At 37.1% G+C, this 23,010-nt stretch overlaps 1 protein-coding gene and 1 long non-coding RNA gene across 5 annotated transcripts in view; one reads left to right on the top strand and one right to left on the bottom strand.

The window, feature by feature from the left end:
* The window catches only part of MIB1 (mindbomb E3 ubiquitin protein ligase 1), an 80,664-nt gene that overhangs the window by 17,596 nt on the left and 40,058 nt on the right, over positions 1–23,010 (bottom strand). For 3 of the 4 annotated variants that reach the window (XM_027638482.1, XM_027638483.1, XM_027638485.1), the window contains 4 exons: positions 8,718–8,850; positions 8,248–8,334; positions 5,320–5,481; positions 168–349 (listed from right to left, as the gene is read on the bottom strand). In XM_027638482.1, coding sequence (XP_027494283.1) covers positions 168–349; positions 5,320–5,481; positions 8,248–8,334; positions 8,718–8,850 — 564 coding nt within the window. The remainder of the gene's footprint in view (positions 1–167; positions 350–5,319; positions 5,482–8,247; positions 8,335–8,717; positions 8,851–23,010) is intronic. The other variant, XM_027638484.1, reaches the window with a different exon arrangement.
* LOC113944871 lies at positions 16,014–19,580 on the top strand. Its single transcript, XR_003526858.1, has 3 exons — positions 16,014–16,694; positions 16,794–16,987; positions 18,298–19,580. It is a non-coding gene; the product is annotated as an uncharacterized LOC113944871 (long non-coding RNA).

Genomic DNA, 23,010 nt, shown 5'->3' with positions numbered 1-23,010 from the left:
GTAAATAGCATTCAGTGTACCACAGCAAATGAAGAATTAATTGAAAGTAAATAAAATAGCTTGCATGTTTTAATGCTATTGCTAATAAAGGCACAGCGTTTTAAATAAGTAAGTTAATCTATAGAAAGTAGAGATTTGGAAACCTTGTATTTTATGAATATACAAACCTGACTTTTTCTTTGTGACATTTAGCCAATGCTTTGCAGAGACTCGGATCAGGGCAGAGATCGAGAGGAGATTGACCCTTCTTGTTCCGAATGCTGAGATCAGCTCCGTTGGCTGCCAGGAAGCAGGCAATAGATGCTGCACTCTTCTTCTCTGCTCCTTGAGTGCCAAGTCCCATTATTAACTGAAAGAAAATAAACACGTAAGCAACTTGAAAGCCTCTCTATACAGTTAAGAATCGTTTGGCTAAAGGAAAACTACTTGACATGAACACATGCACATACACACATATATGTATAAACCTGTAAGCTCAAGGAAGCGTCTCCAGAACTAAAATTAAAACAATTGTACAATTGTTTAATTTTTAGTCAGCTATACTCAATTTTCCTTTAAGGAACTAAAATTCAGCAAGGAATAAGAAGTCAGCAAGGAATAGTTTGACTGTTGAAGCATCCTGCACACCTATACTCACATGTGAAGGGGTTGTCCTTCTGTATAAGCACTGTAAAGGGCAAAGTTCCAGTGGGTATATTCAGAACACACTTCAGTACACTGAAACTGCCGAGTTCAGACAAAATGCTGCCAACAACACCACACTTGGACTGAAAACATAGCTGAGCAGAGAAATAAATACACACCTACTTTTAGTCTAGTGAATAACATACCTGCCCAAGAAAGCAACTGAATTTGAGTCTTTCTCAGCCTAGATGGATTTAAACTCACACACTGTCCTTCCTGTCCTAATCAGATAATGCAACTTTACCCTTTTACAGCTAGTACTTTATTTTTGTATTACTCTACCTATTACACACAGTTCACAGGGCCATCTAGACAAAGAGAGAAGGCTCACTACCATAGCCCAGCAAGAAGAGGATTCACCTGCCCCAGAGCATTCTGGGCCTGCTCCCAACATCTTTTTGTATTAAAGTTTGATCAGATAAAATGCATTAAGTGTAACGCAGACTACACAAAAAACCAGAACTGCTGGCACCACTAAGAACTCCTCAGCAAACTACATCACCTTACATTCAAAGGAACAGCTTTGGTACAGCTCAGACAGCTCCAATTCCGGGAGTTTTAAGTGTTGAATTCCGGAATTATAAAGGTTTCAATGCTAGGATAGAGGCAGGATTTTGTATGCACTTCTTTCCCATTATTTAAGTGCCCAACTGACTGATGTACACTTTTTGACACCATTTTTCATTTTGTACAATCTATCCCTGTAGTTGGTCTTCTAAAAGCCCCCCTAAAAATTAAGTCATTTTGGCTCGATTAACAACCATTTAGTATTTAGAGGACTAGATGTGTTATTTTAGACAGAACAGCATACAGGAATAAATTTAAAATACAAGATACCTGTCACTCCAGCCCTAACAGCTGCATATTTTGAAGTCTGAACTACGAAGAAAACAGTTTTCAAAACCCCTCTAGTTATTTATCCCATCCCTCAGAGGTAACTCACGAAGAAAAAGGGTTGGTTTGGGTTAATTTCTTGTAACATGTGAAGACTGTATGAGAAGTCTTTACCCTGCCTTGATAATTGCAAGGTTATCCTTCTCATCATACAGCCACCCAGTTTCCTAGGGAAGCAATTTATGCTTATTCCTTTTAGTTAAGAGTTCTTATCCCTAACTAAAACTCTTATATCAATACGTATCACTGAGGTGCTACAAGACTCTTGAAGGTCACTTTATGAATTCACAGATGCTCATCCTGCATTCTTCCTTACGATTAGGTAAGAACAGTACAGCTAGAAAGACTTCACACCAGGAAAATCAGAAAGTTATGGAGACACATTGCTTTGCAGTGTTCACATCACAGAAAATTTTTGTTTATAAATTCAGACCATTTATATGCACTTTAATTACAGCACTGGTTGAAGTGATTTTATCTAGCTTCACTCCAGGTACTCTGAACCACGACAATAATTCAGCCAAGGCAGCACAACACCCAGTGAAAGTGATTTGCTCCCAGGTTGGCAGAGTAGTCATCATGGAACAGCCATCAACATTGGTCTAGAAAACCTTGGGTCCTAAAACGCCTCTGCATGCCGTACTGTTTGAAAACACCAAGACAATATTGCATCCCATGACACTTTTCAGGAACCTACAACTTTTCATGCACGCAAAATGAGAACAACACAAAACAAATCCACGAACAAAAAAACGAGCCTCATTATGTCTTAGTGCACAGCACAGCAGCAGAAAGCCTCCTCTGGAAGGGTCCAGCCCTGAAATGCATCAACACAGGCCAATTCCAGCCAATTTACCTGTGAGGGAGAAGTCTCTGTGTAATCCAACAAATAGCATAAATATCATCTAAGTAATTGTAGCTTCTGAGCTACTTTTGAAGCTGTAAACACCTTCCATTAGAGTTTTTTTGTTTTCAGTTAGGATTTAGGCAGTGGCATCATGTAAAAGCATTTTAGAAGCCTGAAAGACATCTATATTAAAATAAATTACATTAAATGCACCTGGGAATAATACATTTATTTAGGATAAAAAGTACCCTAGAGCAAGGAACACTGCACCTGTAATAAAGAACTCAAATGACTTTTTTTGTAGTGGTGGGGACTTAACACAGAATATCCTGAGTTGGAGGAGATCCACAAGGATCATGGAAGAACAATTCCTGGCCCTGCACAAGACAACCCCAAGAATTACACCATGAGCCTGAGAGCATTGTTCAAACACTTCTTGAACTCTGGTAGGCTTGGTGCTGTGACTACTTCCCTGGGGAGCTTGTTCCAACAGAAGGAACTACTAAAAAAAATAAATCAATGTTGAAGATTTCGTTCCATATATTTCCACTTACTTTGTAAGTTCATGATACCAGTAAAAAATACTGGTTTGTATTTTAAATAGTGGTCAAGGTAAAAAGTAAAAAATTGCAGAATTTCAATGAAGCTGCTGTTTGATCAACTTTATCAAATACAAAAAAAACCTAAAATCCTGCAAGTGAAATTTTTCTTTCTCAGTTTTTTCAACTGAAACTAAAAGAGAATAATTATTTGTTGAAGTACTATACCACAAAGAAGCATCTTACAGGTCTTAATAGGTTGGAATCTTCAAGACAGCAGTCCAAAGTTAATTAGAATTTAGCCAAGCAAAAATGAGGTCAAAAGTACTACATATTTATATAGGTGATTTGCTATCATGTAGACTAATGAAATCTGACATGTTTCCCAACCCTTAAAGGAATTAATAAAGAATAATAAAAAAACCTCCCAAAACAAACGTTCAATTTATCATATTTACAAAAAGAAAACCTTACTGGTACCCAGACTAATTTATTAATCCCATTTATCCTTTATTATCCATCACCTGTATTTGCAATTCCACACAAGACAAATTACTAATGTGTCTTTGGATGGCTTTAGAGGTCCAGATGCCTGCACGTATTTGCACAGCTTAGATTCTGTCTTTGACACACAATTTTGGGCCAAAGGTGGTTTAATATTTAAAAATGTTTACTGGTCAAATCTAGTTTTCAGAATTTTTACAATACCTTTATTTAAATAAAGATAAATAGGTCTAGGTATTGTTCTCATTTTCACAAGACATTTTCAAGATAATTTGACCATCTTAAAGAGTTTACACGTATATTTTACCCAGGTTTTACTCCATCTTTTATATTTCAGTGACATGTTGCCACATAAAATAATTAAGTTTTCACCTCTTCTCTGAGGGCACATATCTTCTCCATGTCACTTAAACCTCACAAATTTTTTAATTAAGGGAAAAATTTTCTCTGCAGCTAAACAAGTGCAAAAAAATGACCAACAGTTTGATCAAGCTAATATAGGAGATAGTGGTTAACTCTGATTTTTTAAAAATCATTAAAACATTTTTAGGTGATCAGAGATACAATCAAGAGGGGATTTTTTTTCTTTGTTTCTTGTGGTATCTTTCCAGTCCCTTTTTTCTTATTACTTTAATAGAAATAAAAAAACCACCTTTGGTTTAAACCAAGGATAATTCTCAAATGAAACTAGAAAAAGAACTCAATTCTCTAAAACATAAAATCCCCCCCCCAGGTGATGTTTAAAGACATGATGGAAAAAAACCCCGCTTCTCGCTAACACAACAACTCTATTTTCATTGTGGATGCCACTAATGAGACTGGGCAACAGAGAAACCAGTTTATGAAATGTTGAATCTGAAAAAAAATTATGGATCTCCCATTCGTTCCTTTCACAATTAAATTTGTATACACAAAGTAGTCTGGGCACCTCTCATAGAGTCCATAGATCATGGAAACAACTGAGCTGTAATTGCTCTCCTCCTCTCACTTAAAAGGACACAAGCGTATTCTTACAAATGTCAGTCATTTTAAATTTCTTTCACGGCTTATTCCAGTGTATTTCAGTGAGATTAAAAAACATTTCTCGTACTGGGAAATTATTATTTTGAACAAAGGTTTTTTAATAAACTCGGTGCATTTGTATTTTCTTAATGAAATGCAAAACCATCACCCTCAGCTAAAATTAGAAAAAATATTATGACACTTGTAACTAATAATTCAGCAGATCTGACCTACTGTTATGTTGTGCATCTTTAATATCTACAGAAAAAAATTCTTGTTTTTCTCAATTCAAATTGCTCCAGAATTTTATTTCTCCTTTGCCTCTCAGGTAAACCACAAACTTCACCGTTACATATAGGGTTCACATAGCTTTTTGGGTGTGTCAGAAAGATATATAAAAACAAACACACAAAATTAAGAAGGCCTTGTTCTAAGAGAATATACTTTCAGAAAGTTATAGAAGCAAGTAAACAATTAAGGCTGTAAAGACATGCAAGACACTGAATCACAGAAAATTATTTCAGTCTTATTCTGTACTGTAACACTGTTTATTTCTCTTTCCTAAAAAGCTACTTTTGATTTTGGCAGCTATACACGTTCACTATGGAAGAGAGATTTGTAGAAATATTTTTGAACTAAATAACCCTGTTTTTCTGTAACAAAATTAATGACTACATGTGAAAAGCCACATATAACAATGTGATTTCTGCCTACACCGCAGTTTAAAGCAGAATGTCTATGTAAACTCATATTGCCAAATACAGTTCAACAGTACAGAACTAGACAAACTAGACAAAGAGACAAATATACAGAAAAAAAAAAAGGAATAAATAAATGTGTTTTATTTACTGTGTTCTTTGATGGCTCCCAAGCAGTATCTACCTTGCCCACATCTTGCATGTCTTGGAGTTGGCGGAGCTGTGACAGGGTATGGTGTCTCAGGGCTTCGTGCAGGGGAGTATCCCCATCTTTATCCTGAATATCCAGCTTAGCACCTGCACGGACCAAGAGCTGAAACGACAGAGAACCCAAATTAAAACAAAAAAAGGCAATTTATTCCTTTTAAAATTAATTTCAGGAAACTATGGTTTAGGATGCTCTAGGAGGTCCAAAAGGGTTACTTTTTTATCTTGCTACAATTCACAGTTGAGTTTATTTAAATTTACCTGAAGTTCAACTCTCAACTGAAGCATTTATCTGTTCCCAATATCAAGCTGATTTCAGCAGAAGCCTAAGGTTTGCCTACGCTCTGAGTGCTACAAAAGACATAATTTTAAAGGACTCTTTCCACTAAGACTTTAATTCTTTCAAGAGGGTCTACAATGTAACATATTACAGCAATATATCAGAAACAGAACTAGTGGGCAATACTGTAGACATGTATATATATACTCTTTACTATTAAGTAAATCAAAAATCACCACTCTCACACCATGCTAAACTTTACAACTTAATTTACAGTGTTCTCCCATTAGCAATGTAGTTAGACATGTACTTAGGTTTACACCGATTCAGCAGGAGACATAAAAACCAATGACACCCTTAAAAACTATCTCAGAACACTCTGAAAAGTAATGAACTGTAAGACTTGGCTCTAAGGCTAATTTTAGACACACATTCCTGGTCACATGACACAAAAGCAAGCATAAGGCTGTATAGGCCCTCCTATTCCAATTGCCTTTGAATACAGCCTTTCCATAATTCAGTGCACCAGGACTTTCTTAAATATGCTGTGAAATAAAACAAATCAACACATGCTGACAAATAAATAACAACTGACCCTAAAAATTAAACCCCATAACTGTTCCTATTCAGAAACCTATAGATAGCAGCTGAGCTTTTAACTTTAGTTTTGAGCTTGTGATACTCTGCAAAACTGGGATTAGCAGCAGAGACAAAAGGCATAGTCTAGAAACAGGAATACATGAAGGGGATCTCCCTCTTTGGAACCTGCATCCTTGCAAGGATCTCAGAACCAAAGAATCTCAGACTATAGAACAGGTTAAAAGGAAAATAGCTTAAAAAGAATTCAGAGCCTCATTTTTCAGGAAGCATATGCCTGCAATTATTTGCAGTTTACCATTTTCCCCAACCTTTTCCTCTACAAGTGAAACCAAGAAAACCAGTTAATATTTGAAACAGTCTCCTTCCAACTTTTTACACTCTCCAGTGGATTTACTCTGTCCCAATTTCTTTATCATATTCATATCTTATGTCTGCTAGTAGTTCTTTACTGCTTAGTTTCTTCCGGAAGAAATTCTGTAAATGAGCTCTTTTCAGAGCAACCTGGAATCCTTGACTACCATTGAAATTCAAAGTTTTTATAGAAGTTAAAAAAACCCACCAAACTTAAAAAAAATTAAAAAAAAGACAAACCACTACTCTTTGTCAAGGCAGCAGGGCATTTAAAAGAACCCCGCTACCTTTGACCACTATTCCACAGATGCCTGAGGGTACAAACCCAGCCCTGGAAGGTATCCAACAGGAATTAATTTTGAAATATGGAGCCAACATGTTCTTTGCCAGGCTGCACGAGCTATTTTAGGACTTCTCAGAGTTAATCCAGATCTGAAGTACGGATAGTCTACAGGGTCATTCACTTAAAAATTCTCAGATATAAGCGTGTAAGTCTAACACACATGCTAGTTTCACAGGACTACCTTCCTGCTCATCTGTTACATTAATATTGTATTCCCAGGTACTGTGTCAGAGGGGCACAAGAGTTCACCAAATACAGCTGCCAAATAACTTGCAAGATGCAAGTGACACTGACTCTAGGAAATCATTCTTTTGGTAGCAAGCGGTTCCAGATATAGGGCCGTATCACATGTTTCACTGTAATGGGATCACACCCATCAGCCCTTGGAGAGGGAGAAACCTTAACAGCAAAGAGAAAATGCTAAGCAGAACCGCAGATACAGGTCTGCAGAGGGGGTACAAATCTCTGTAGGCCTGAGTAAGAAACAGTTTTTCATATAAGGTGACTCTCTCTGCAAAGACAGAAAAATTACACAAGGGCCAAGGCTAGGTTGATGTACCCATTCATAGGGAACATCTCCTCCAGCAGTTAAGTGCTTTCTCTGAGCCTCAAAAGCCCACAGTAGCAAGGCAAGCACTGAGCCACACAGGTCCTTGCATGGACAGGGCACACAGGCCAGAAAAGGGCAAGCTGTGCCGGACTCCCATTTCCTGTGCCAGTAACAAAGTTAAGCATAAACTTTCTCAACCATGCAAGCAAAAGAACAAGGATAGCATTCCTTTCTGCACTAAGGTACCACTGTTACTGCTCATGGCTCTCTCAAGCTAAGAATAGGGAATGTTCTTACACAGAAAAGTAGTTAAGGTCATAAAAAGATTTTTTGTTTAGCTACCACTTGCAGAAACTCTGAGCAAGAATAATTACGCACGCACCAAGAGGCATCAAAAACGCTATTTGAAGGTCCCATTACAGCACCACAAGAATCAGACAAGTAACAGCAGAACACATTCTATCTTTTTCAACAAGGAGGGGTGCTGGAATTGGCAACTGCACAGAGGAAACCATAATGCACGTGTACAAAAATTTAGCATTCTTGAAATGTCATTCATATTGCTGACTGACCTTCTGTGCAAGTTAGCAGGTTTCTGAATTAAACAAAACGCATCACACAAACATGCAACAGATACATATTGTCAAACAATTTTTTAAATGTTCATGAAGTATCCATGTCTTAACAGCTGCCATTGGCTTTAGTCAAGTACCATTAACCATATGGCTTATTGCAAAAAGATACTTACCCTAACAATTTGTGTGTGCTGTCGTTCAACGGCAAGGTGCAGAGCAGTTTGCTGATTAACATTCTGGATATCCAAGTTAGCATTGCCCTGAAAGATATTTAAAGCATTAGGATGTTATCATCCCAGCAATTCATCTACAGGCAAGGCAGGCCACTAGGGCACTGAATATGACCCTGAATATGATTCCTGGTTAGAGGATTTGAGAACAGAAGTGATTAAATACTTTAATTATTCACTGTACAGATGTTAATCTGTTGAATGAAATGAGGTATCAAGTTTTTCAGTCCCTCTGCACCATTAGGCCATTGTAACGATCTCAGAGGCAAGTTTGACCTTTAGAGCTCAACACATGTCCTTCCCTGCTCCACTGGTTCTGCACTGCAACTGCAGGTGTAAAGCAGCAAACTATTTTCACATCAGATGGTTAACCAAAGCTTGACATTTAAATCCTCCTGAGAAAAGAGTCCTACCTGATGCACCAAAAGTTCAGCCACTTCCACATGATTATTGAGAGCTGCCAGATGCAAGGCAGTATAACCATCATCTTTTTTCTCATCAACAATCCACGGCCGTGGTAACTTGGACAACAGTACACGCATGGCACTGAAATAAACATGCAGAGATGGCATAAACACACTTAGAATGTACACTGAACAACAACAGTTGAACAACATTAATTCTCAGAACTATGTAGAAGTCGCTAAAATAACTTTAGTATTTTTTCAGATAAAGTGGGTGAAAAGCTGTATCAAAAGTTCCAAAGCACAATAATTTCATGCTCATTTCCTTCTAATTAAAGCAAACAAACAAACCAAACAAACAGTGTGAGTATCAGGTTTGCTTTCCAGAAGGATGTCATCTAGCTGTAAAAATTACCTTAAAAAAGTATTCCAACAAATTCTGACAAAATAATTTTCTCTCTCAAAATCCTTATAGCATCCTTTACTTAAGTAATTATTGACCAAGTTCCACTACATTAGATTTCTTTAAAATCATCACTTTATAAATTGATGCCATGGGCTGTAACAGTTAAAACTCAGTTTCTGAGAAAAAAAATGTAGTAAGATCTCTTAAGCACAGACAAAATAAATGCTGAAACTATCAAGTGAGTACTAGTGCAATATTTTCCTAACAGATAATGGCTGAGTATAACACCCCCTGGCAGTGCCTAGTGGTCAGGGGTAGGGTGAGGTTAAGCAATTCGATTAATACAGACTAAAATCCACGAAGTCCGAAGACTGAAGTGTTAAGGGTATTAACAACACAATGCTAGATAAACAAATTGTTCAATGTTATATTCTCTCAGAAATACAGTTTTCTTAAGCTTATGTGTCTTCACTGAGTTTTTGGAATAGGTAAGCAACCAAATTTAAATCTCTTATTGTCTTATTGTTATAAACAGCATATGCAGCTCCCTTATGACAGTTCCTCAAACACAAACAGAAAACTAGAAACTGCTATAATCTTGTGCCAAGAAACCTCTTCTGTCATCTGATTTTTCCCTACTGTTGAAGCTACATGCTTTCTACAGAAGAAACAGAGTTTCTTCACAAAATTAAAACTTTTAAAATCCAAGTAATTCAAGTGGAACCACTCAGTCACACAATGGCTTTCAAGGAAGATAATATAACTGAATTAAACAGTTCTTCATTAGCAATCTGATATTGGAAACACGGGATTTCAATAAGCCTCAGAAATAGCCTCATAAAATGAGCCTCTCAGAATACGTAGGAATGACTGCTCTGTCAAGTAGTAACTGAGCTCCTAATTCATTGCAATAATCTGTCACCTTGAACATCCACACTGCATAAGTGCTTTCAATCCTAAACTCTCTTTTAGAGCAAGTCAATGAGTTTCCTATAAAACAAGCTAATAGCTATGGTTCTAGGGACAGTTCATCCTAATGAGCCCTCCTGGAAAGCAAAAGAGTCCATGAGGTAGACTTCTGTACCAGTAAGAAAGTGCACTCCTTTGAGTGCATTGCTTGGATGCTATCCTAACAGATCCTGACTTATTAAGCATAAGCACATTCTGCTGCTACTGCACTGAGTATGCAACATAAACCCTCAGTTTCCCATTTAATACACCATCCTGGCAGCTGCAGCATAAGTGACACTCCTTTTTTCCTCAGAATTAGAATGTCTGAAGGAGCCCCAACTAACCAACTCCATCTTCAGGCCACAGGATCACATAGGCCCACAGGAGACCATAACCAACTGATATGTGGGGAATTCATAACCAGGTTGTTCAGGAGGTTTGCCCTCCTCAGAGCAGACAGAAACCATTCTCAATCTCTTAGGATTTTTGTTTTCCTGGCAGAACTAAGCTTCTCACTTCCTCACAGTCCAAATCACTTATAACACAGCAAAATAAGACAACAACACTTCACAGATTGTACATTGCTCATTGTGAAACATTGCTCAGCTTCTATTCATAACGCCTTCTACAGCTCTCTCACGTGCTAGGAAAAAACCCCACTAGAATATTTGAGGGAAAAAAACAAATACTGGCAATATTAATTCTTTGAGAGATTCACTTATGCAAGAATTTCCAAAATTAAGGATATAATTTAGTGAAGCACAAGTTACCAAAGCTTCACGAGCTGTGGTAAAATAGAAAAATATTAGTTGCACTAATAAACATAATTTATTTTGTAATGAAATGATGCAATATTTTCAAACCTAGGATATAAATCTGCATGTTCAGTTGCCCTAGGGAGCAAGTAAGTCTGAAACACTGTGGTTCACTTCTTATCTGGACTGTACCTGGGCACACCACCACACCAGCTCTTCTGAGTGCTGCGCTGATACAGAGTACACGGTACCAGCAGCACAACATGTCTTTCTACAGTGGCTTCCTACAGGACATCATGTCAGGTAAGCTCTTTATCTTCACCTGTCAGGCTCGGTGTTTCTATAGACCCCATAGATCTCTAAAGTACCTACTGTGGATCATTTAAAAAAACACAATAAAAAAATACCTGACAGAATAAAAAAACTGACAGAAGCAGTATGACCACTGTGAGTGACCACAAAAAAAATGGGGCAACAATAACCTAAGAAGAAGCCCAAGGTCAAGAAATTTTTCTTACAACTGCAACTACAACTTGAGGAATGCTATGGGAAGGCATTGACAATTACATCTAATTACAGCCAGTTTCTCTCTAAAGTAGCTCTCTAGTCACTAAACAAGGAACTGTTCCAACCAACTCAGATGATATTTTATACTCTTTTCTTCTGTAAGGAAATAAGAAAATTGCCAAATCCAGAGATGAATAAAATAAAATTTAAAGTATATTCACACACGTTAACAGGTGCCTCAAGAAGTGAATATATTTCAGAAACAGTACTGACATTTCTTTAACACCTCTCATCTTGGAAAGAAAAATAAGAAACTAATTGACTCAATATTTTGTATGCTACAAAAAAATCACTCATCCTAGTATTTGCATAACTGCTAGCCTTACCAGATCCTCTTTCAAATCTTTTCCTATTTAGTTTGCTGTCTATACCAGGAAAATTTTCATCTTACGTTTGACTGAAAAATATTTGGGGGTATCTTGCTTTCATAGAAATGAGATGCCTGCTACATTTTTGGTGCTTTTAAAATGAATTCGTCTTACTGGAAAAACAGAAGGACCATCAAAACAAACAAATGGCTTCTGTGTGGAATAGATTTTTTATCTTATTTATCACAGCAAAGCATCAGAGGGTCAGCAACTACTTGGTTGTTTCTATCTATGCAAGAAAAGTCTACATATCTCTCTTCCAGACCACGCTACATTACTGGACAGTAGGATAGAAGGACTGTTTCATGGAATGACACCTTAAAATTCTGCAAGACATTAATATGCTACAATAGCAAATTCTTTTTGATGCTCACTGGCTGCACCCTCTTCTTCATTAGCTGAGAGGTAGTTTCTTTCAATTTTTGTAGGATTTTCTAGAGCCGTTGCCAAAATTTTGACAGCTAAGTGGCTACCATTCAGAGCAGCACTCACCGGAACAGGCATGCACGGTATCATAAAAGGTCCCATTAGCTGAATTAATGTTGCCAATTGCACAGTAATTCTTGATTCACTTTTTGCAATGAAGTATTAGAGAAGTTGGGTTGTACTGCTCTGCTTTTAAGATCACAACACAGATGTGGTCCCGAAAACTTGATTTCACATCATATACACTAAAACAGACCACAGGCTACTTTCACTGTAGCTGTACTGAAAAGATCAAGAAATCGGCAAATCTAATGGTAGCCCTGATCATGAAAGCAGCTGAAGAAAACTTTTCAGACTATCATCTTCAATGCATTCAGCTGTCACAGATGACATGGCTGACTGAACAGCTGCAAAAATTATTGGTAAAATGGTTAAAACTCTTATTGAAACACTGAAATAATACCATCACTATGCTATTTATATACCATTACTAAAGTATCCCTAATAAAAAAACTTTGTAACAGGTAAGTTATGGTATTTGTTGTTCTGCAGTATTTTCAGCTTAGCAGGAAGCTGATAAAGATTGTAGGGGGTACAGTGATTTATACAGCCCAACGTAATTCCTCCCCATTAAATGACAGTCCAGGCTTTAACAGTTATAAGTGATTTGGTAGAAGGAACACCCATTAATACAGTGCTACATTTAATTTGAGATGTAGAAGAATAACAGCAAATGCTGCTGTTGCACACATCTTTAATTTGACCTTGCTATGCAAGTAATAATTTTTTTTTCTTTTTAAATTCATGCTTTTAGAGAGTTGGGAACCACAGTTTAACACAGAATGGTTGAGGTTGGAAGAGATCTTAAAGATCATCTCATTCCAACTCTTGTCATGGAAATTCAACAGCATAAATTGTATATTTGCAACAAAAAATGCGTCACAGATCTGAACAGTACCCTAATTCATTTTTAGCTGCACAGAGCACTTGTTTTAACACCAGTTACCAACATTAGATATACAAAAGGAAAAAATCATTGTTATGATGAAGCTAGCATATGGTATATTATTCATTACCAACCTACATATAAATTTTTTATGCAGTATTTTACTCAGAATTTTTACAGATGCTCATCAGCATTACCTGAGAACGTGACACACAATAACAGATTTATTTGGAAAAATCTACAGGATGAAAGTACTTGTAAGCAAGATGAAGTTAGCACCTCATGGTATAAAAATGATTCCACATTTAGCAGTCTTAACTGCAAAGGCACCCTTCCACCCTGCTTAAAAAAAATACATGAAGAAAAACTAGAGAAGATTCTCTGCTACCAACTGCAATTTGACTGCAGAGTTACGTAAATAGGGAAGGTTGAGGGTTTGTTGGATGGTGGTGTGGTGGGTTTGTTTGTTTGGCCTTTTGGGGTCTGTTGGGTTTTTCACAAGAACAGATCTTAAGTGTAAAAAATTAGAAAGGCAACTTCACAGACACACCACTCTCTAGTGAGTGAAACAACCAGCCAGACTCTTGATTTGGCAAGTTTGCTTTCAGACAGATCAATGAGATAATTCAACTTACTCTGCAACTTCATGATCACTAGAAGCAATATGAGTAAGGAAATGACGAAGCTAGAGTTGCAGGGAGGGCAGACAGCCCTTTCCAGAAGCAAAGTCTTAGATCAGCATAAATTCATCAGTAATCATATCACCAGGGGTTGTAATGATTCACTGCACTTTCTACTACAGGTTTCTCTACTTCCCTGCCATTCTCCTCCCCCAAGTCAGGCTTCCACTGTTTCAGTGTGACATGGTTTCATAATATATTTTACAGTAATCCTGGCTTGAAGCATTCCCCACACACATATACCACCCTTCACCCCCACATACTCCTCTCCACTGACTCCCAACCCTGGCTGAGCTAAAGCCTGTTCACCCACCTCCTGTTAGCTCCTCAAACAGTTGAAGAAACAGATCAGATTTAAAGACAGCTTCTATGGCAAAGTTTTCTTTTAGGGCTACGTACTCTGATGTGTATTTTACAACACAACAGAAGCAAAACTACTTTTAACTAATCCCATTCTTGTCCTCCTACTACCATCTCTGCTCAGAAAACTCCCTCCAAAAGTGGTCCCAACACAGCATCTAAAAGGTCACCCCTTTCCTGTTGGATTATTTCTCATACAGAATAGTACTCCAAGTCTGCTCACTGTGAAGCCAAAGAAATATTTGTACCAACATAGTGCAAGAAGTAACACAGGAGCAGGACAGTGCTATTTTTGGCAACGATACGACCGTAAGAGCACGTCAGCACACAACTTCAAGCCAAATCAGTTCCCTGATCTGGTTCACACCACGCTCACTTTGCAGTAAAGAGTGTTACACTGGAAGAAAGAAGAAGGAAGTACCTATCTCTCAGGAACAAGTAAAAAGGAATAGATTAATACCTTAGACTGGTATTACTGAGTATGCTGCATCCTGAAATTAGAGTTTAATATTGCACATCTGACCGATGGCCTAGTTAGTAAAAGTTTAAGTAGACAGACTGTTTCTTTATTCTGGAAAATTTTACAGATTTTCAAGCATCTCTTGGTTTTGAAAAATCAATTTCAATATACATGAAACTAGAGAAACAATGAGGTATATAAATTTACAGAGAATACACAAAAATGTATTCTGCATTAGCTTAGACCTTGCTTGCACAATGATTTTGTCTGTAGTGTATAATTATGAAATCAAAGAGGAAAGAAAAAATGTGACTTTTTTCAGAAAACTACACTGAAATTGGGTGTAGTACCCTGGTTACAGGGTAAGCAGCTACCAAGCACAGGACAAAATCAACACAAAAAGAGGAATCAAGGGAAGTATAAATCCAAGACAGTGGTCTGCTCAGGACTTTGCAATACACTTCCTACCCTACGGTATTGAACTTCATAACTACTAATTACATCAATATTCATTGAGATGATATTTCCATTTAATCAGTTTTAATTTTAGATTGAGATATTTTCAGCTTTTTCATTCTTCCTTCTCCCAAGCAAGGATTTTGTCTGAAAAACACAGAAAAAGTCTTGAAGTATTTGGATTGCTGACTGATCTATTTAAATGGTTAAATTTTATTTCTTTTTAAAGAAAACATTGCATATACTCCCTATGAACATGAAAATCCCTCCTCATATTTTGAATGTGCAGTTATTAGTCTTGCCACAAGCCAATTTTGTAAACATGAAAGTCAGATTAATGCAGTGAGCAGTTCCCTTGATTTCTTTTCAAATTCTTTCCTTCTAAAACGTTTCAGATTTTTCAAAGAAAGTAGCACCTAATTTACACGTGCATTTACTTTCTTTAGAAGTAATTCTATGGATAAGCACTATAAACAAAATACTATGGAATTATTAAACATAATGGTATGCAATGACATGAATTTACTAATTAAAGCTTTTTCAAATAATTTCTAACTTAATTTGAATATGGAAATTCAGGGCTACAAATGGACACCGACTTCTTATTTATAAAAATAACTGTATGAATTCCACCTGAAAACTTAGATTGAGGCCGCTCAGACCTCAAGTTAATCGACATGTTCTTAGTCACGGTATTTTTCACTGATCGAGAAACCAGGTTACACAACCTGCTGTGGCAGCACAGGATATTTATTGTTCTATATCTGCATGAAGTCCTTGCCTTGTTACTAGCAGGGCTGCCTTTCCCCCCCCCCCCCCCTCCTCTCCCCCCCCCCCCCCCCCTTTCTCCGTATAGTGACAGCCCCATCAGGGTTTACTAGTAGCAGCGCAAGCTCAGTGAAAACCTGGGAAATCTAACTGGAAACACGAGAGAGAGCTTTATTTGGCAGTGCTAAAAAAACCTGGGGACAAATGGCCAAGCGGCGGTGGAAGTGCAGGCTGCACAATCAATAGGCAGAGAGCTGGATAGAGGCTCCCTTCGCTGCTGGATCGACAATCGACAGCTGAGAGACTATTTTTTGCAATGGTTGACTAAATATGGTCAGGGAAGAGAGAGGCACAAGAGAGCCTGTTTGCCTGGGAGTGCATGTTTCAAATGCTTAGCTGCCTATAAAGCCGTAACAGTTTTGCTCGTGCCCTCTAAGTGGGAAATACGGTTAGTGTCTTCTGTAGTGTGTCTGCGGGAGCCCTGACCTCGCTAGCAGACTTGACCTCTGAAGATGGAAAGTAGCTTCACCACAGACCTGCCTACAGTTAAGCCTGGAAACATAACCTCAAGCAAGAAAAGATGCAGTGCAATATCTAAGGAACTAGAAGAAACCAATATTTGCCGGGGGAGGGGGGAGACGATCGCTATTTTTTTGGTGCCTTTTTTAAATTTTTTTTTGGAAGCAACTCCAACTTTTGGGGGCTTGGTTTTGGTCTTTTGTTGAGTTTTTATTTTTCTTTCTGGCTGTGATTATTTTCATCTGACAGTGGGCTAAGTTCACCTTCCCTTGGCTTCCTAGCATCTATCCTTGGAGTCTTAACTCTCAGTCCAGCAGACATAAGGTATAATTTCTATACAACATCATCCATATTTTAGCATTCAAAGAAAGGCAGAAGGTGCCAATTAGGCACCCATCTTCATGCTTTTTTTTTCCTTTTAAGTTTTATCTATTTAAGGTGGTGAGGTACTGTATGCACCGACATTCGCCCCCCCTTGCCTCCCCCTCCCATGTAACGAAGAGCTGATTCAGCGAATAGAGTGAGAGAGCACTCAGGATGAGATGGCTGCTGCTGATGTGTCTCTAGGTCATTACCTCTCTTCCAACTGCAAATGCTGCATGATACTAAGCTTACAGGTAACAGAACATCAGGAGACCTGCATTATTCTGCACGTTTAAAGGATGCCTATGACTTTCTGCATGTGTATCTTATTTACTAGAATGTTTTTTTTATTGTTATATTAATCCCTCTACTCTGGGAACAGCTTAATTTTGAGTGTGTTAAAGTACCAAGCATTTGTAGTGTAAAGAGCAGGTTGAAAGAAAACGTTAGTCCAAATTTCATAGCAAAAAAGAAAAAAAAGAAACAAACCCCAACTTGCTTGGTAGGTAGAATTCATTTTAAAGAAGATAAACTAATAAATTGCAATGCCATTAACTGGTTGTTCATTTCAGTGAAATATATTCTTATCTTCCTATGCACAACTAAAAAAATTACCAACTTGAAAAAGAAAACCTAATAAACAGTGTGGTAGAGCAATGCTGAGTTCTCAAATAGGTCTAAGCAAAATTTTCAAGGTGCTTTATCTCAGATGTACACGAAAACAACCTACTTAAAAACTAGAATGTGACTGCTGTGATTCTAATGCTGCATTGCTGATTCTCCTTGTAGTACTGGGCTAGCTACTGCTACACTCTGATTTGCTCTCTATCAGCTGCACTAGGTTTTTGTCATGAGCTGCAGAAATTCTTACTTCCTCTGCTCTCAGCTTTCCTTATGACTATTACAGTAACTAATTCTTAAGCTTATTTCAAGTTTACCTTCTAATGCTGTAAAGACAAAGCTTACTCTTTACTGTAACCCCAATCAAGTCCAGAAATACAAATTAAGCAACTATAAGCTATATCAGACAGTCCCTTAGAAGTCAAAGCCATACTGTACATCAAATATTTAACTACCATTCCAAAACAAGTCACACAGAATCTCACGAATCTTGGGAGTTTGTTTCTTTTGGTTTGTTTGTTCAGGGTTAATTTTTTTAGTTGTCATAAATATTTCAAGTGCGGACAAGACTTTGAAGCAGGTGAGTGCCAGTTTTAAAAAACGAGAAAAGATGCTTGCAGAAGTGTTGAATAGGTATTAGCTTTCACATGTGACCTTCGGCCTAACAATCCAAATTCTGTCACAGCAGTTAGAGGTTGTTTTCTTAATTCAATGTCATCATCTTTATGATAAGCAGGATCAATGGTGACATGTGCTTTTGTGTTTGGTCTTTGTTTGTTTTGTTTTGTTTTTTTAAACCACTTTGAAATACAGTGTAACTACGTACAAACCTGCAAAGAGTTTGCAGAATACCGGATAGGATGCAAAAAGCATGGAAGTGGGATTTGGGGTAAGAAAATAAGTTTACAACTGCCATTTTAGACAAGTCTATGCTTCCCTTCAGGACACTGAAGATGCAAACTGTAACCCAGCATGAAAATCTGCTAGAAGACCTGGGAGGAAGTTGAAGCTTTTTACACTGGACTACAACTAAAAATTCCAAGAAAAGACGTTGCAAAGCTACCAGCCATTCAACTCCTCTCCACTTAAACACGATCACTTAGAACAAACAGCAAGAGACTGAAAAAATATGGAAAGGTACTTCTAACATCAATGTCATCCCAAAACAATGAACTGTAACCAGCTATAAGACACTGTGCAGGTAAATCGCATCGCAAAGTTCAGTTAGCATAGTAAGTTTATTTTCTATCATCAGTTAATCATAACGTCGTTCTTCCAAAGAATTGTCAGCAGGAGTTTTACCTAATGACAGCAAGAGAATTCAGCAAAATACTTTTTAGGTTCATCAGACAGGCAGTCGAGCAACTCTATGTGTACCTGCTCAGAGCACATACTTCTTTATGTACCCATATGAACATACAATGCTATGGAATGTAAAGAAGTATGTATTTTTGGCAGGCAAGGAACGACCAGTAAGAGGAAACTAAACAGCTGCTGGAAGAAACAGGTTTCCCTCTTGTTTGAATGACATTCATGTGACAAATTGGCCTGCTAAGGGTCAGCTGGTATTGCCAAAATAACTCATACTTGTTAGTAACAAATCACAAACCATTAAATTAAGTGACTATAAAAGTGGCTAGGAAGAATTGTTAACAGCTGATAAGCAGAATATCAGTTGCAAACAGAATTCAAAACAAGGCTGGAAACGTCATCTTGAAATGCACCAATTAAGACTGCAGCATAGCTGCAAAACTTATCATTACCAGTACTCCTTACTTAATAGATCCTAAAGTAAACTTAAAAGACTGATTCTCAAAATGTATCTCATCAAAAACAAACCACTGTTCTAGTAATCACAGCCTGTTCTGTGTATCTCAGATGGTAGTACTTAAATTTGCATCTACCATAGAATATTTAATCCACAGGTTGCAACTGAGACAAGTATTAGCAGCTGAGAAATTATAGCTGTGATTTAGAGAAAATAATAGCCAAAATAACTGAGTATAATAACTTCTGCAATTTAATAAGACTTAAGTTAGAATTTTCTCCAAATCAGCACTTATTATGCTCAGTGAGCTCTTCGATACAAAGTGCAGTGTCAGGTTTAGCACAAAGTGACAATACAGAGATTTCTAGGCCACAGTTGCTAGTCAGAGGATTAAAGCTATTGACAGATTCCTAAATGAAAACACAAATGACAACTACAACCCCAAAGGTAAGTTTTCTTAAACATTATTTTCAAATAAGCTGTATTTATTTTAAATCCAAATTTTAGAAAATTGGCCATGAAAATATGACTTCATAACATCCAGAAAATTGTAAGAACTACATGAGAAATAGTTCTGCAAATGTTTCAAGTTCTAAAAGTGGTATTAATTAAAATATACTGGTGCATATCATCCCTAATTAAAGACACTCAACATCAAATTCAGGAACAAGGGAAAAACACGAGAAAAGAACTCCCTGTTCATCAATCCAGCCATTCCTATTCATGACAGCAACCTTCTAAAAGCAGTTATTAAATAGGATATGTCCATCATATGTAGGCACATCTGGCCCAGATTAAAGATTCGAACTGTACTCCTCTGCTTACTTAAATGTTTGGAAGGAAAAAAACCAAACAAACAAGAAAAATAAACAAAGGTAATGTATGATTTTTAGATGGGGATATTATTTTTAAATACTCCCATAATTCTCAAATAGCTAGTAACATATATAGCCTGATATTTTTAACACCTGAAACTACATATAATACAAGAAGAAACATCTTATCTGAACCACTATCTTATCTGCTTAAGAAAGAAAAATATCAATATGTGTTTTAAAGCTATTTCTCTTACAAGCAGATATTTTGACATGAAAGCTACAGTATCTTAACATCTAAATTAAAACCTGATTTTTAGTGTGAAACAAATCAAATTGCAGTAGCTTTTCTGAATAGAGAAATGCTATTGAACTTGATTACAATCACAGAAGCAATTTGGTATTACTAAAAGCTTCATTGAGCGGTTAATTGCTAAGCGTTTAGTTCTTTTCCTAAAGAGTTTGTCAGCACCGATTGATTTGGCTTCCACTATATAATGAGACCAATTTTTTTAACAGCTTAAATTTTTTTTGAAAGGGTTTTGGTAACTATTTGTCATACCGTGCTCTTTCTTGTATAACATTGCACTGCTATGCCGTAACAAAATGACAGTTCAGAGTGATACAGAAGTTAAAATTATATGTTGACATTGCTTCCTGCTAGTTCATGTTAGCATATCTCTAAGAATACATATCCAGTCACTCTAAAATGTCACATCCATCACTTAGATCAGCTGTTCAATTTTAACTGAGCACACGTTGAACTTTGGGCATCTGCTGACACAGTTGTAACTCAAACATTTCAACTGTGTGACTGACAGGGATAACAGATGCTGACATTATCAAATGCTACACGGCTTTTTTTCCACAGCCGTTTTTTGTCCCGATATGGCCAGTACATGAAACTGTATTGCCATCCAAAAGTGCACTTGAGCAGCTGTATCTGTAAAACAGTTCCTCTATAACTGGTAAAAATAGAAACTCATTTTATAGCCATCTTGATGCTTAAGTCCAAGTGACACACCTGCTATGTTTCTATTAGGATACACGGTGTTGGGAATATATTTACATAAATCTTCTCACCAGCATCAGACTATGCACAACAAACAGATGTAGACTACCCTTGACATACTCATTACTAGAAAATGGTTTGAACTAAGGTTGTCCCCTACTTTCCATTGTAGTCAAAGCTCAGAAAGAATTCAATACATGATGGGGAAAAAAAAAAAAAAAGCTATGCAAGCACTCACAAGTGTATTAAGGACCTTAATTTAGAAGGAATCAGATGCAACTTCAGACAGTTCTTTAAAAGCTGTATTTTTCTGGCATTGAACGTTTTTACATATACTATCAGAGCAAAAAAAAATAAATTTATCCTGCTGTATTATATAATCATTCCTAAAAAGTTAATACTAACCAGAGATATAGCAATGGAATTGAAAGCACTTGACATTTATACTTGTGCTAACCAACTACAGCATAAAAGCAGCTGCAAAAGGGAACCTGCCAAAAAATGAATGGGGGGGAGTGTGGGGGGAAAACTGAAACCTTCTTCCCCAGCGAAGTTTAACATAAAGAAGTAAGGGAGCTCTACATGATAAGAAATTTTAAGACTTCAGTTTCTAATCTAATCTAAAATTTCATTATTGCAGATAGGAAAAAGTTAAAACTGTAATTTTCATTTGAGACTCATCCAAAGATCCTCAAGGAAATACTCAAGGATGGAACAAATCTATACAGGTCTTTCTGGTATACTGCTTTTCATTTTGCCATCTCCAAATTAGTGAAAGAGTTAAAAATTTGCATTGACAACAAATTGTGTAACACAGAAGAAAGCCACATGTTCTTTGTGAACTGTTCATGTGCTTAAAAACGTGTTACTGCACTCCAATGCTTTGCTAAAGCTGGTAAAATGGAACCAAATCACCTCTTCAATGGATTTGGTCCCCTTCAACCAGCTGTAGCTATGCATTGATCACTACAGGATTTCTTATATTTTAAAAACTGGACACAAAGCCTGCTCAGAATAATTATGTAGTCCTCTCCGCAGTTCAGTTCAACTATTCTAGACAGCCTGAAGACAGAAGGTAACAAGGAGTGTAGCAAATTCTGTATTCTAAGATTTCAAGTCTGTATTTGTAAATAAATAGCTGTTTTTTATGTTTACATTCAGTGAAAATTCATCTCTTAAAACATTTATAAAGAAGATAGGTAAGCAGTGAAATAAACACATTTTCCAATGATTTATTGTCTCTTGAATTTCTCCTCTGGTGCCCTTTGCAGCAAAACTGATCAAAAAAACCCCAAACAAACAAAAAGCCCAGCAAAATGAAACGATCATGAACAGTACTGATAGGGCAGATCTATTTTATGGGCATCCCTCTTTTCCTTCCACTCCCCCCCCTTTTTTTAACTGCATGAGGGAGGAAACTCTGCAGGGTAGAAACTGTATTTGCCATCTTGTACACGTCGGGCATATTATTTACTATTTAAAGATAATAAATTTGTCACTGACCTCAACAGCTACAGGCTAATCTGCCATCTAATTATAGGTCTGCTCATGGAGGTTATATGCTTTCTCCAAACCAACTTGAACAAAAGTATTCTTTCAAAGTATTTTCTGACATAATACTTGAATAAGAGGTTTTAGAAACACGCTTTTTGCACTCAGCTTCAAATAAGTTTAACCTACACACTTACTGTCAGAACTGCAAATACAAAAGAAACATTTTGACCGGTTTAGAAAATAATTGTACAACTCTAGTTACCTCTCAACTTGTCTCTTTGACGACCTCCATGACAACACAGCCTGCGAGTCCTGGAGACACTCATTAACACTAAGCAGAGGTGAGAAACCCCACCTCCCGATTAAATCGCTACACTTAGAAACTGCACTGCCAACCCGTTCAAACCATCTGCAAATCTAAAAACAAGTAAGGATCTCCTAAATAGTAAGAAGACCACGGGGAAAACTTATAATTCTATTTTAAACCACAGTCTCCTACTCGTCGGTTTATGAACATAAAGATGACATATTCCTTGCTATTGGAGGGCAATACATGAGATCTGCACC

The sequence above is a fragment of the Corapipo altera genome, unplaced genomic scaffold (assembly GCF_003945725.1).
Source record: "Corapipo altera isolate COAL_440 unplaced genomic scaffold, ASM394572v1 49, whole genome shotgun sequence".
In the NCBI taxonomy this organism is placed as follows: domain Eukaryota; kingdom Metazoa; phylum Chordata; class Aves; order Passeriformes; family Pipridae; genus Corapipo; species Corapipo altera.
This window is presented reverse-complemented; position numbering and strand designations above follow the sequence as displayed.